The sequence below is a fragment of the Alligator mississippiensis genome, chromosome 11, assembly GCF_030867095.1.
Source record: "Alligator mississippiensis isolate rAllMis1 chromosome 11, rAllMis1, whole genome shotgun sequence".
Lineage (NCBI taxonomy): Eukaryota > Metazoa > Chordata > Crocodylia > Alligatoridae > Alligator > Alligator mississippiensis.
The window spans coordinates 34797572-34810706 of record NC_081834.1 but is presented as its reverse complement, the minus strand read 5'-3'; the positions used below and the strand labels follow the sequence as shown (position 1 = coordinate 34810706).

At 41.2% G+C, this 13135-nt stretch overlaps 1 protein-coding gene across 11 annotated transcripts in view; it reads right to left on the bottom strand.

Annotated features, from left to right (window-relative positions):
- Nucleotides 1–13135, bottom strand: part of OTUD7A (OTU deubiquitinase 7A) — a 306759-nt gene that overhangs the window by 156224 nt on the left and 137400 nt on the right. For 9 of the 11 annotated variants that reach the window (XM_059714795.1, XM_059714796.1, XM_059714805.1 and 6 more), the window contains one exon: nt 7711–7865. In XM_059714795.1, coding sequence (XP_059570778.1) covers nt 7711–7861 — 151 coding nt within the window. In that variant the 5' untranslated portion in view covers nt 7862–7865. Of the gene's footprint in view, nt 1–7710; nt 7866–8614; nt 8765–9502; nt 9600–13135 lie in introns of all 11 variants that reach the window. The other 2 variants (XM_059714799.1, XM_059714800.1) reach the window with 2 other exon arrangements.

The following is a 13135-nucleotide window of genomic DNA, read 5'->3' as shown; positions in this document are numbered from 1 at the left end:
TCCAGGCTGAGATTTCTGTGTTGTAGCACCAAATCTCATCCTGAGAGGGAAACATAACTACGGTCTGCATATTGTATAAGGCACAAACACGTCATCTATGTTCTGAAAACACCATCTCTCAAAGGCATCCCATGCACACTGAATAATATTATGCCCTGCATAAAATCCTGAGGCAAAAGAACAATTAGGCAGAATGTCAGTTTGTTTATTTTTTCCCTTAATATTTGTTCAAGTATTTAACTAGGGAGACAAGTCAGATTCCTGTGATGGCAATGCCAGACTCACTCACTCCTACGTTTCACAGGCACATTTTAATATTACAATCATCTTGAAGCTTGTGGGTGATGGTGATGTCTCCCCACTCATTTCCATTGCCCTTGGGAAGGTTTGCTCGTTTGCCAGGTTTGGGGTCTAAAAGAGGAATAATGTCTTCTGAGCTTGAGTGACAGATAAACTGCCTCTGTCTTCTGTGCTTCTGTTGGAGAATTCAGGATTCCACAACCCTCAAATTTACACAGTTTCTCAATTTAACACTATTATACTCAGTGGTTAAAGAATATTTCTCAAATATTTATATCCAGCAAACACCCTGGGTTTTTACTTCTAAACTACTCTTAACTTCATAGTTATCAAATTGCAGCTATAAATCTTCCCCATTAGTAGCATATATCCTAAATGACGGAAGCTTCTTTATATCTAGTGTGTAAAATTCTAAAGAAGAACTCTTTACAACTCTGACAGAACAAGGAGCAATGGTCTCAAGTTGCAGCAAGGGAGGTTTAAGTTGGATTTTAGGAAAAACTCTCTCACTGGGAGGTGGTGAAGCACTGGAACAGGTTACCCAGAGAGGAGGTAGAATCTCCATACTTGGAGGTATCTAAGACCTAGCTTAAATCCTTGGCTGGGATGATCTAGTTGGGGACGGTCCTGCTTTGAGCAAGGGTTTGGATTAGATGAGCTCCTGAGGTCAACCCTAACTTTCTATTATTCTAACTCAGACACTGAGAGAATTGACTTGGCAAAGTAAAATTAGATGTTATAAAAGCAAGAGTTAAAACCAAACTCCAAGTCTGAAGTACCTAAGTACATCTAAGTACCACCTAAGTAGCAAAAGTAAGTGATGCATAACTGACTTTTCAGGCCTGACAAATAATGTTAGCAAAGAAGAAAACAGCATACAAAGGATTTATTGGACAAATATGAACTCAGGCTCCTTTTAATTGCACTTCCCCCTCAAACTGGTTACTTTATGTGGCCATTATAACTGTTTTAAAAAACAGTTATTCAGATGAGGGTGGCACTGATGTCTCGGATACAAAGAAAAACAAGTTGGTTTGATTTTACTGCACTGTTAAGGTTGCTATTTATATCTTAGATCTGTATTTTAGACATGTCCTTGTATGGCAAACTTCTGTTCCCGTTTAACAAAACTCTGAAATTCAGGATGTTAGCAGAGTCTGATTTCCAGAACTCATGAGCACCTGAAAAGGATTCCAAAGTCAGATATTCTGAAAAGTAGCAAATTTATTTCTTCTCTCCTACTTGAGAGCATAGAATAAAGAGAAATTCTTGCTCTCAGGATTGCAAGACATTCTACTGGGTTTGAATTAAATCTTGAAATAATGTAGTTCACTACTCTGTGGTCCAGATGCAAGTAGAATTAAATCCCTTTTTGGTCTTGCTCAGACAGTAGTAGTGTAACTAAGGGGGAGTGAGAAGGTCACCAGCCCTGCACATTAATTTAGACTCTGCTGGGCACTTCCCACACACACTTAGCACTGTCCCCCTGCACTCTGCAGGATTCAGCACATACCGCCTCCCCCATGCCCACATGCACTGTGCTCTCAGGCATTTCTGTCTAGGACACCTCTGAAAGGTAGGGTCTGATTACCCAAGGTAAGCTTTTTCATTAAAGTGCCTTTTCCCTTATGCTTCAACCCTAGATTATAACCTTGCCTTGTCTGACTTTGCAGATTTGCATATTGTTACCACACTATAATGTTAAAAACTTCACACTACCAAGGGGCCAAACTACAATTGCCTGAAATTCCTCCATGCTAACATAATCACTGCAACAATGAAAAATGAGAGCTAATTTAGGTAACAATTTTTCCTACACAACTATTATTTAATAGATACTGTTTCTTCTTTCTGCAAATCATTTGCTTCTACAACAAAACAGTGAAAGGGAAAATATTCTTTCTGAAAATTTGCAGGGGTTTTAATGATGCAACAGGCAGAGATGGCAGACATTTCCAAACACTGAATCAAATCAAAAGTTAGGAGGACATTCTGTCTGAAAGCTTGCTGAATCTGTCCATATACAACTTACAAATCTTGACTGATTTTTAGGAACCATACATAGTAGTTAATTCTCAGTATGCTTTAAGCCATCCAGTTTGTTGCCATGGATCACATCTTGTATCATATATACTGCCTGGAAACTGTTACAAAACAACAAAGTAGTTATTAATCCAGAATGTCTTTCTAATGACAATTGATATGCTAATTCAGTCTCATTCTAGACAAGATATAGCTTAAATAGGAAACACAAATAGAAAGGAGAGTCTGCGTGTACACAGATTTAACTGGCTAGCATGAATTTGTAAAGCCTATGTTTTTTTAAAAACTTCCTTACTGTAACTGCTGTTGCCCTGAAGTGTTAAATGTCTCAGAAGACTGCAGGATCTAGGCTTGGATACAAACACAACAACCTGGAAATGTCCAACAGAGGAAACCTGACTCAGTGTGACAGCATCCATTTTTGCGGCGGGATATTTAACGCCCCAAACTCTTGTCTTTACAGCCACATAAAACACTTGATAGATGTTAGGGCTGTGTGAAACCGCATCGTTCTTTTTCGACATTTCAGGGGGACAGTTTCATTTTGAGTTTAGTTTTGTTTTGAAAGCACTCTTCCATTTCATTTAATCAAAACAGTTTCGCTGTTTCAAAACTGTTTCGAAGTTTCGCCCATAGGTTATAATGGGGAAGCACGAAACTGAAGGAGGAGCAGCTTCCTGTGATTGCAGGCAGATTGGGGGCCGCAACCCTGAAGGAGTCTGGCAGAGCTCCGCAGCCCTCCCGGGGGTGCAGGCGGGAGGCTGCTGCTGCCACCTGGGACCAGCGCTGGGAGCTGAGTTTGGTGGAGGGAGGCAGGGCGGAGGCCCAATGCTGGTGCTGCCAACCTCCACTGGGCTGTATACCTCCTCTGCTCGCGCTTGTAGGGAGGCAGTTAGACAGGCCAAAAGCTACATGGAGCTGAGGATGGCATTCCAAGTTAAGGATAACAAAAAATTGTTCTTTAGATATATAGGGAGTAAACGGAAGGCCCAGGATGGAATAGGACCGCTACTGAATGGGCAGAAGCAATTGGTGACGGACAGGGGGGACAAGGCTGAACTCCTCAATGAGTTCTTTGCCTCAGTGTTCTTAAGTGAGGGGCAAGACAAGTCTCTCACTGGGATTGTAGAGAGGCAGCAGCAGGATGCCAGACTACCAGGCGTAGACCCTGAGATGGTGCAGAGTCACTTGGAAGAACTGGATGCCTTTAAGTCGGCAGGCCCGGATGGGCTCCATCCGAGGGTACTGAAGGCACTGGCTGATGTCTTTGCACAGCCACTGGCGGGAATATTTGAACGCTCGTGGAGCACGGGCCAAGTCCCAGAGGACTGGAAAAGGGCCAATGTGGTCCCCATTTTCAAGAAGGGGAGGAAGGAGGACCCAGGCAATTATAGGCCAGTCAGTCTCACCTCCATCCTAGGCAAAGTCTTTGAAAAAATTATCAAGGCTCACATTTGCAAGAGCCTGGCAGGAAAAATTATGCTGAGGGGAAAACAGCACGGGTTCGTAGCAGGCAGATCATGCCTGACTAATCTAGTCTCTTTTTATGACCAGGTTACAAAACACCTGGATGCAGGAGTAGGGGTGGATGTCGTATACTTAGACTTCAGGAAGGCCTTCGATACGGTATCCCACCCCATAATGGTGAACAAGTTAAGAGGCTGTGACTTGGATGACTACGCAGTCCAGTGGGTGGCGAATTGGCTAGAGGGTTGTACCCAGAGAGTCATAGTGGATGGGTCGGTATAGACCTGGAAGGGTGTGGGCAGTGGGGTCCTTCAGGGCTCGGTCCTAGGACCGATACTCTTCAATGTCTTCATCAGCAACTTGGATGAGGGAGTGAAGTGTACTCTGTCCAAGTTTGCGGATGACACAAAACTGTGGGGGGAAGTGGACACGCCGGAGGGCAGGGAACAACTACAAGCAGACCTGGACAGGTTGGACATATGGGCAGAAAACAACAGAATTCAATTCAACAGGGAGAAATGCAAAATGCTGCACCTAGGGAGGAGAAATGTCCAGCACACCTACTGCCTAGGAAATGACCTGCTTGGAGGGACAGAAGCAGAAAGGGATCTTGGAGTCCTAGTGGACTCCAAGATGAACATGACTTGTCAGTGTGACAAAGTCATCAGGAAAGCTAATGGCACTTTATCGTGCATCAGCAGATGCATGACGAACAGAACCAAGGAGGTGATAATTCCCCTCTACCGGGCGCTGGTCAGACCGCAGTTGGAATACTGCATGCAATTCTGGGCGCCACACTTCAAGAGGGATGCGGATAACCTGGAGAGGGTCCAGAGAAGGGCCACTCGTATGGTTAAGGGCTTGCAGGCCAAGCCCTATGAGGAGAGACTGGGGCACCTGGACCTCTTCAGCCTCTGCAAGAGAAGGTTGAGAGGTGACCTTGTGGCTGCCTATAAGTTCATCACGGGGGCACAGAAGGGAATTGGTAAGGCTTGACTCACCAAGGTGCCCCTGGGGGTTACAAGAAATAATGGCCACAAGCTAGCAGAGAGCAGATTTAGACTGGACATTAGGAAGACCTTTTTCACAGTTAGAATAGCCAAGGTCTGGAACGGGCTCCCAAGGGAGATGGTGCTCTCCCCTACCCTGAGGGTCTTCAAGAGGAGGTTAGATAGGCATCTAGCTGGGGTCATCTAAACCCAGCACTCTTTCCTGCCTATGCAGGGGGTCGGACTCGATGATCTATTGAGGTCCCTTCCGACCCTAACATCTATGAATCTATGAATCTAGGGGCCCCGTGGGCCAGACACAATGGCCTGGTGGGCTGCATCTGGCCCACAGGCCGTATTTTGTCCACACCTGTGTTAACAGCTATTACACTAAGATGGTGTCATAAGCACGCATGCTGTAAAGGCCTTACAGTACATCTTCACATGAAGTACTGAGAATTTTTTTTAACCTAGAATAATTCCTGTGTAGGAGGAAATGATCAGCATTGGGACTATATGTTTAATGAAATTAAACACTATGAATTAGTCTGTTAAGACAAATTAAACTGCTTGTTGCCTACTTTTTTGGTAGTCTTTACAGTATGGTTTTATACCTCTACTGAATAATGAACAAACCACAGAAAAAAATACCCTTCAAACTCCTACAGCATCATTTATCTGATGGTCTCTAAGTCTATGACAAACATCAGTTATGCCTAATAATTTACCTGAGAAGTAAAGAATGTATTTTCTCTAGAGCAAAAAAAACAAGACAAGGAAAATACAGTAAATGAAATCCATTTCTAGAATCCAGGAATCTTGATTCCCAGACCGTCACTTCAGCTTGTAGGAAAATTCGTACCTTTGTGGCAAAAAACAACAACAAAAAAACGCCACAATGCTGAAAAATGGGGCATTTGCATAACATTTATAGAAGACGCGTTTCTGTGAATTCCTCCACTAAGTAGGATTATGAAGGCTTAAATACAGCAGGAAGATTTTTTTTAAAGGTTCATATCACCTACACAGTTACCTTCAGTGTTTAATTCTTCCTACATAGTTCAGTCAGCTGTGTTTCTCAAGAAATCAGTCTGAAATGCAAGGTCCACATGCCCGGAAAGCTTTGTAACATTAATGCTGGACAAAGCCCTTAATTTCTAACTGATTAAAGGATCTTTATTTCTTCATCAAGACCTCAGTTCTGGTATCCTTATTCTCTGCAAGTAGGATGGACTTTACTCCACAAGCAACCTGAGGTAAGTTTGGAAGAACCGCAGCCCAAGTGAGCCAGGCTGAAATAATGATAGACTTCAGCCCAGAATGGCAGGTTTATCTACTCAGTCTGACAAAACAAAGGCCTTTTACTGTATACAGCAAATCAATAACATTTGCACTTAGACATTTGAAAGACTTGTTTATATGTAACGTCTTGGGAAACTGAACAAGTATATAATATTGTAAAATTACACTTTGGAGCAGTACATCTCCAAGTTAATAGCATTTAATTCCCTTTCACTTGAAATATTTGGAGTAGAGAAAAAGATCATTGCCAAGCCAGAACTTTAAAATACAAATTGATCAACCTATATACTATAAAAGCCAAACTGCTATTGTGAATAGCATTCACCAACATACATTTTTGACACATATATTAGGTACTCAACAGCTGCTAAATGCTGACAATCCAAGATGGAATGTCTAAATATTTGCCAATGTTGTCTTCATGCTCTTGGCATCTGGGCATTTTTACATACATACTATCTAGGCATTTTTACTAGGGAACACATTCACAACCAATCCTTATTTTTCACACTACTTAATCAATTTGGTATACTCAAATTTCATTATCGTTTTTCGTTTTTGTGAGTCTCTGAAGAACAGAGACCTGAGGAAAAGTAGTGCAGTACCCCCATGCTTGTCTAAGTCTATGCCAACCCTGCCATTGATCCAATAAAAGATATCACCCACACAAAGCCTTGCCTCTTGCATACTTCCTGGACCATCTCAACTACATTACTTCAGCACTACCAAATTATGGTTTTCTATATCAGAGTGTGGAAACCTCAGGTAAGCAAAGGAACCATTTTAAGTACCCGGAGATTTTCTATTGACGACTAATATGGGTGATGTTACAGGTTCCCAAAACGAGCAGTAAAGACCTCAGAGCTGCCAAGTTCAGCTAAACAGCTACCCGACAGTATTTATGCTTGGGGCCAGCAGATTTATCTGCTTTCTATGCCAACATGCAGACATTTGATTCCACACTGCCCTCAAACCTCTTCTGTAAATAGTGAGCAAAAAAAGCTGATGGGCAGTCTTCAGACAGCAAAAATGACAGAATAGGGATCTTTTCCTTCACTTTAGATGAGATTATTAGTAATCTAGAATGCAGCCTCTAACACCATACTAGGCTTTTCTAAAGCCTTTACTGAAAACAGCTACAGTGGTGAAAACTTTGTGCAATTAATCTGTCACAATTCTTGGCTCCTTGGCACAAATGCTAAGGAAACAGTGATTTAACAGACTAAACAAGCAGCTTTTAAAATCTCTCTCATATTTTACTTACCACTGAATGAAAGTGGAAGCCATGAAGCTTGGTCAGTAGGGTGACTGGAAGGACCTGGGTACAATCCCAAGGGTGGCAGTAGATTTCCACTCATCATTTCCACTTCCAGCACAGTGCTGAGGCCCACCCAGTCTCCTATTCAATGGGTACCAGGAGCTACCTGGCAGCAAAGTCAGCTAAAGTCTGATGCTAACTATATCATCTCCTCCTCATACTGAGGTTAAAGAAACAGTGGAGTCTTTTCTTCAATGGGCCTCAATGGCCTGTAAATAGGAAACTTTAACTTCACAGCAAGAAAGCACTAATATGAGGAATAGGAGTTGAAGGTTTATGAGATATGCTTACCTTCCAGCAGATCTCTTGCCAAGCCTGGTTCTGCCCCTGTGGATCGAACAAAGTCTGACAGGACTGCATCCATATCAAGAGTCATGTGATCATGTAGAAGTGCTGCCAGACATGCAGCAGTAGTAGAACTTACTGGTTGACTACAAGACATCCATCTATCAAGAAGACAAAATAAATAAATAAGTGTAATTAATTATTTTGGATATGTTTATCTCACTATGCTATAAATGATGGAAACTAAACATTTTTTTCCTCAAACAAAATCACCCAATTTATATTTGTCTAAAAAAATAAAACAAAACCACAAGGTCTAAGTTACAGTGAATCTATCAACAAGGTATGCTTATAAAAGTACTATACTATTGGCACTTACAGTTCATCTCTGCCCTAGCCTGGCACAAACTGTGCCAATGAGCAACTGCTCTGGTAACCAACTCTAATCCTTCAAGTCTCTACAATTGTCTTTTCTTCAGTATTTGTTGGGGTTTTTTAAATTATTTTATTAAGTTTTTTTTAGCAGAAAAGCAATTGTAAAAGTAAAACCTCTTTAACCAGGAAGGTTATGTACACAGACAGACAAAAAGCCCAAGGCTGAACTGATTCAATTTCTGCATGTTAGTCTAAGCTGCACAGATTGAATTAAAAAGCAGTGAACAGACATTCACTTTTGATTTTGGAAATGCAGCCACCTGCTTGCAGTGGCCCAGGCCAGAAGCTGGGGGTACCAGAGCACGCCTCCCTGCTCAGCTGGAGCAGACAGTTTGGGCCAAGGCTAGCTTGCCCACCCTGTGAGGGGGAGCTTGTGGGAGAGGTGCAAAGCATCCTGGGGTGCTGGGAACTGAGTTAAATTTGAATCTGGAGGGAATCAGGGACAGAATGCATATGATATTGCTATTTTCCTTGCCTTGACAATGTACTTGATGGGGAATCTGTGTTTTCTCTCTTCTGTATTGAACTAAAGTGGTCTTCCTGCTGTGGGCTCTGTAAATCATCATCATCATCATCAGCGACTTGTTTTATTTCTTTTGTTTGAGAGGATGTGTCAACCAGCCTTCTAAAAAAATGCCAGAATGCATCCCTTTTAACTACAGCAATGATGACAAGCACAACAAGAGGAATGACACCAAAGGCTACTCCTAATCCAACTCCCAGACTGTTGCCAAACATGCTACTACAAGGATGAAGGTACCTGTTCTTCCCAACTCCTCTATCCCTTGAGCTGGCAAGCAAGAAGGACCCACCCAGAACTCACAATGACAGTTTATGTCATTTTTACACACCCTCTGTAGCATCACAATCAATGACACATCTTATCTGACAAGACTTGTCAGAACCATGCAAAGCACCACCTTTCACTTGGCATCATAATTTTTCCTCCCTGCATCCCAACATGATTAAGGGGCACTAAACACATTTTCAAGGTAACACTGTACTTGGCTTAAGGGAGCCATTCTTATCTGGCTGAACTTTATAAATACTTTCCTGATCTCCCAATTGGTAAGGAATATTTCAAATATAAATCTACGCAATGCAAGATTCTGCACATCATATCAACCACTTAAAAAAGTAGAATAGAATAGCTTGCATTTGCTCAATAAGTCCAATTATATTCTTAATGAAGTCATTTTCAGCCAAACAATGAATTATACTATCCTGATATTTGTCATATTTGAAAGTACATCTAGTATATTCTCAGTATACTTGTACAGGGATTATTCCTGCTGCTGAATTTTCACTGAAAAAGTAGTATGCATTTTATCTAAGTAAATTATAAAAAATTGGAAAGCACTACCATGGAAACAGTGTGAAATCCTGATTTTATTGATGCCGGGGAGGGGGGCAGCATTTTGTCCACACATTCTCCTCAACTGAGATAATTATGGATCCAACTAATAAAATAAAAAACACATGCATATTTTAGTAAGTGAAATAAACAAAGTCCTTTACCTAAAGGTCAATGGCCACCTATTTTATACTCGCCTAATTATTATTGCTTAATATGAAATTAATCATAACTGGCTATTATTCCTTCATATCAAATTAATGCAAACTTTCTGTTACGAAAATCTTCCTGAAGGGGTAGGAAGTCAGGTTTCCTTTGCTCGATTGCTTCCTTTCCTTTCCATGATTTCCTCCTTCTAAGGCAAAGTGATGCACTGTGTTCAGCAGCTTACTGTAGGTTGCTTGTACCATCCAGTTGCTGAGAAAAGCAACAATCACACCAGTATGTGACAATGACTCATGGCCTCTGAACCAGCATGTAGCAGCTAACAGAACCACAGTCACAGCTGATGAAATGCAAATATATTCTTGTTTTTGTACAGATAGTTTTTTTTATTCTGTGTGCAATTAAATCTTCCACAAGTAAAAAACAAACAAAAAACCCCCAAACTTTGTTTGAAAAATACTTCAGAGTCACATAGGCCTAATGTGCTCTAAATAGACACTTAGGAAACAACACAGAAGGGACTTTAATTTTCTGAGAACTACAATTTCTATTTAATAGTGTCAAAACAAAGGTACTATGGAAATGCAGTGCACTATGTACCCCATCTCAGGCAGCTCCTGAAATTCATAATGTTGCCATGTTTATGTGCAATCATAAGATATTTTATTTTTTTGTTGTTGCTTTACATTTATTGCTGACTAGTAAGGTGGCCTTACGGTATAAGCAGCAGTTGAATAATTTTTTCCCCTCATCTCTTTAATTAAGCCACTAGAAACTCTCTCTCTAGCACATTTACCACATAAAACCCTTAGGATCTAATAAAAAGCAAATATGGTCTTACCTCAAATGACATATAGTAAGCACTGTTGCTATAGGAAATTTTCTTACAAAGTCAATAGGTAACAGAAAATTGTGTACCTTATGGGATCTGGTTCCTGAATAAGTACAAGCTAATCTATTTCTACAGACAGCTTTCCATACAGTTCCAAAAAGAAAACGTTGTTATGGTTTTATGACCGAATCAACCTTTTAAAGGGATTTCCCAGCCTTTGGAAATTGTTAAGAAATTATAACAAATCAGAAAGAAGAGGTACAAGTTAAATAGTAGCTAGTATAAACAAGTTGTATTTTCATTCAGTGTATCCTTCATTGCCAAGAAAATTAAAGCTTTAAAAAACCTAAATTTTATTTTTTTTCACTTAAATTCTCATCTTCGGCTCAATTCTGACTTTGCCCAGAGTGAAAAACAGTATTTTACTGTACTAAACTAAGAGTAGACTTTATGTGGCTCTTGGTTTCACCAGGGCTCATAAAAAGGGAGCAAACAATACAAGGTCTACAGCTTATACAGCCAAGTTCCCAGCATGACTGGGCTTTGCCCAGGCTCTCCTCGATGCCATTTCCACCTGCACAAAAGGAGATGCAATAGCTCTAAAGAACTGTCATACTGGGTTGTGGGAACCCGGGTCAAGGGCCACATGGGGACTGAGGTGCCACCCAGAGTCAGAAGTGAGCAGAATCCAAGTACAGCCAGGTCAGAAAGCAAAGAGGTCAGTCTGAGAGGAGGGTCTAGGGACAAGCCGAGTCAGGAAGCTGAAGATCAAGCAGAGAGCAGAGTTGAAGCACAAGCCAAAGGGAACAGCAAAGCAGTCTAGGATCAGGCTGAGCCTGGATACTTCTGCTTCCAAGGTCGGGGTTTATGTAGGGCAGTGGAAGAGAAGCTGGGCTCCAGTTCCAGTGAGCTGGGGAGGGCTACGCCCTGTTGCGGGCTTCAAGACAGCCATGTGGAGCCTGGTGACCAGATGTAGGGTAGCAGGCTGGCATTAGCAGCCATTCTGGCCAGGCTGAGGACCCAGATTCAAGGCTGCAGCCTGACAGGAATCCTCTTTCCTCCTCATGCTGTTGCCCCTGCTGTGAGTAGCTAGTGCTGCAATATGTAGTACAGCAGATCCTCATATGCCTTCTTACTAGTCAGGTCACACTTTGGCTATGAACACACATACAAGCTGCACCCTGCTGATTGTATAACAACAAGCACACATGTTTGTTGTTAGACAAACACAAGAGTTGCAGTTCTCTGAAATGTATTGTAACAGCTGTTGCTCAGCAAGATATTAATCACAAGGTTAAGACTTTGTTAAAAGAAGCCCTCAATGACAAACAGATTTTCAGAAAGTAACCCTTATACGAAGAAAGGATATTTATTATTAATCATAAAATAAAATATCTCTTGCTTTCCTATGGTGAAGTATAAAGATGTTTTTACTACCAAACAGGACAACTGCTCCATGAAGGCCCTTGAAAAACTAACCAATTCAAAATTGTACAGGTCTGAGATGAAGCCAAGCCAAGCAAGACCTGTATGGTATAAAACTAGTTCTTTTGGGAGACGTTGAAGTTCTTATTTATTCACACTGTGATAGCAGGCTGTATTTCAGAAATACAAAAGAACCACTTCCAGGTCACAACTTTAAGTATAAGTGGACAAGAGAAGCTACAACATTTTAAGAAATTCAGGTAGATCACACAATTAACAGAAGAAAATAGCTGACATGACTTATAGGGCCAGTTACAAGTGGAATGCAGGCACTTCACAAGAGACCATTACCTTTATCAATCATGGTTAAATTTGGCCCTAGGGCCACAGTTTGAAATCTTATCTGTATGATAGCTAACATTATCCCCCCCAGCCTGCTTTAAACGTGATGTTCAAAGAAGGCAGAAAAAATGTTGTTGCTTCCAAAACTTTCCAGACTCGCTTCTTAAGCAGCTGCACAAAAAAAATCTGTCACAAATAACTGTCTTTGTGACTGACGGAGTTGGTGACATAAGCCTGCATGATGCAGAATGACGCGGAGAGAGTCAAGAGCTTACTGAAAAGGAGTAATGCAAAGTATTAGTAAATTGCATACATTAATCAGACCTAACTCATCTGGTAGTAAAACCTGTTTGATTTGAAGGAATATAACTTCGAGGCTAGTCAAATAATTGATCAATACAGGGGCAAGATCACTTAAAAATTTGGAAATTTTAAGTGAATGTCAGTCTAAACACAAAACCTCTCTGTATTAATATTCTTGCAATATATGTAATGCCAAGGTTTTTAGGTTATTGTTTCAAATAATTTCTTCTGTGAAGGTACTTCATTATGATGATCTTTTCACATAAGCTCTCATGGGCTCAGTTGGACTGTACCATATGTCCAAGGTAAGAGGTAGTATGGTGGTTTATTATCCTTAAAGATTCTGTTGGGTCAGTGCACAAAGCAAGTTGCCAGCTAAATAAAGACCTGGATAAATTCACACTCAAGAGAGATGTCCTTGCATTAGTGAGAGACCTGGACAGCCCTAAAAAAATCCAATGACCACCCTCTGAAGCCAAGAATGACCTACCATTCTAAAATAGCACATAATCCTTAGTTCCCCTGCCACACTGGACATACACTCTCCACACTGTCCGCACACAGAAAGATCTGGA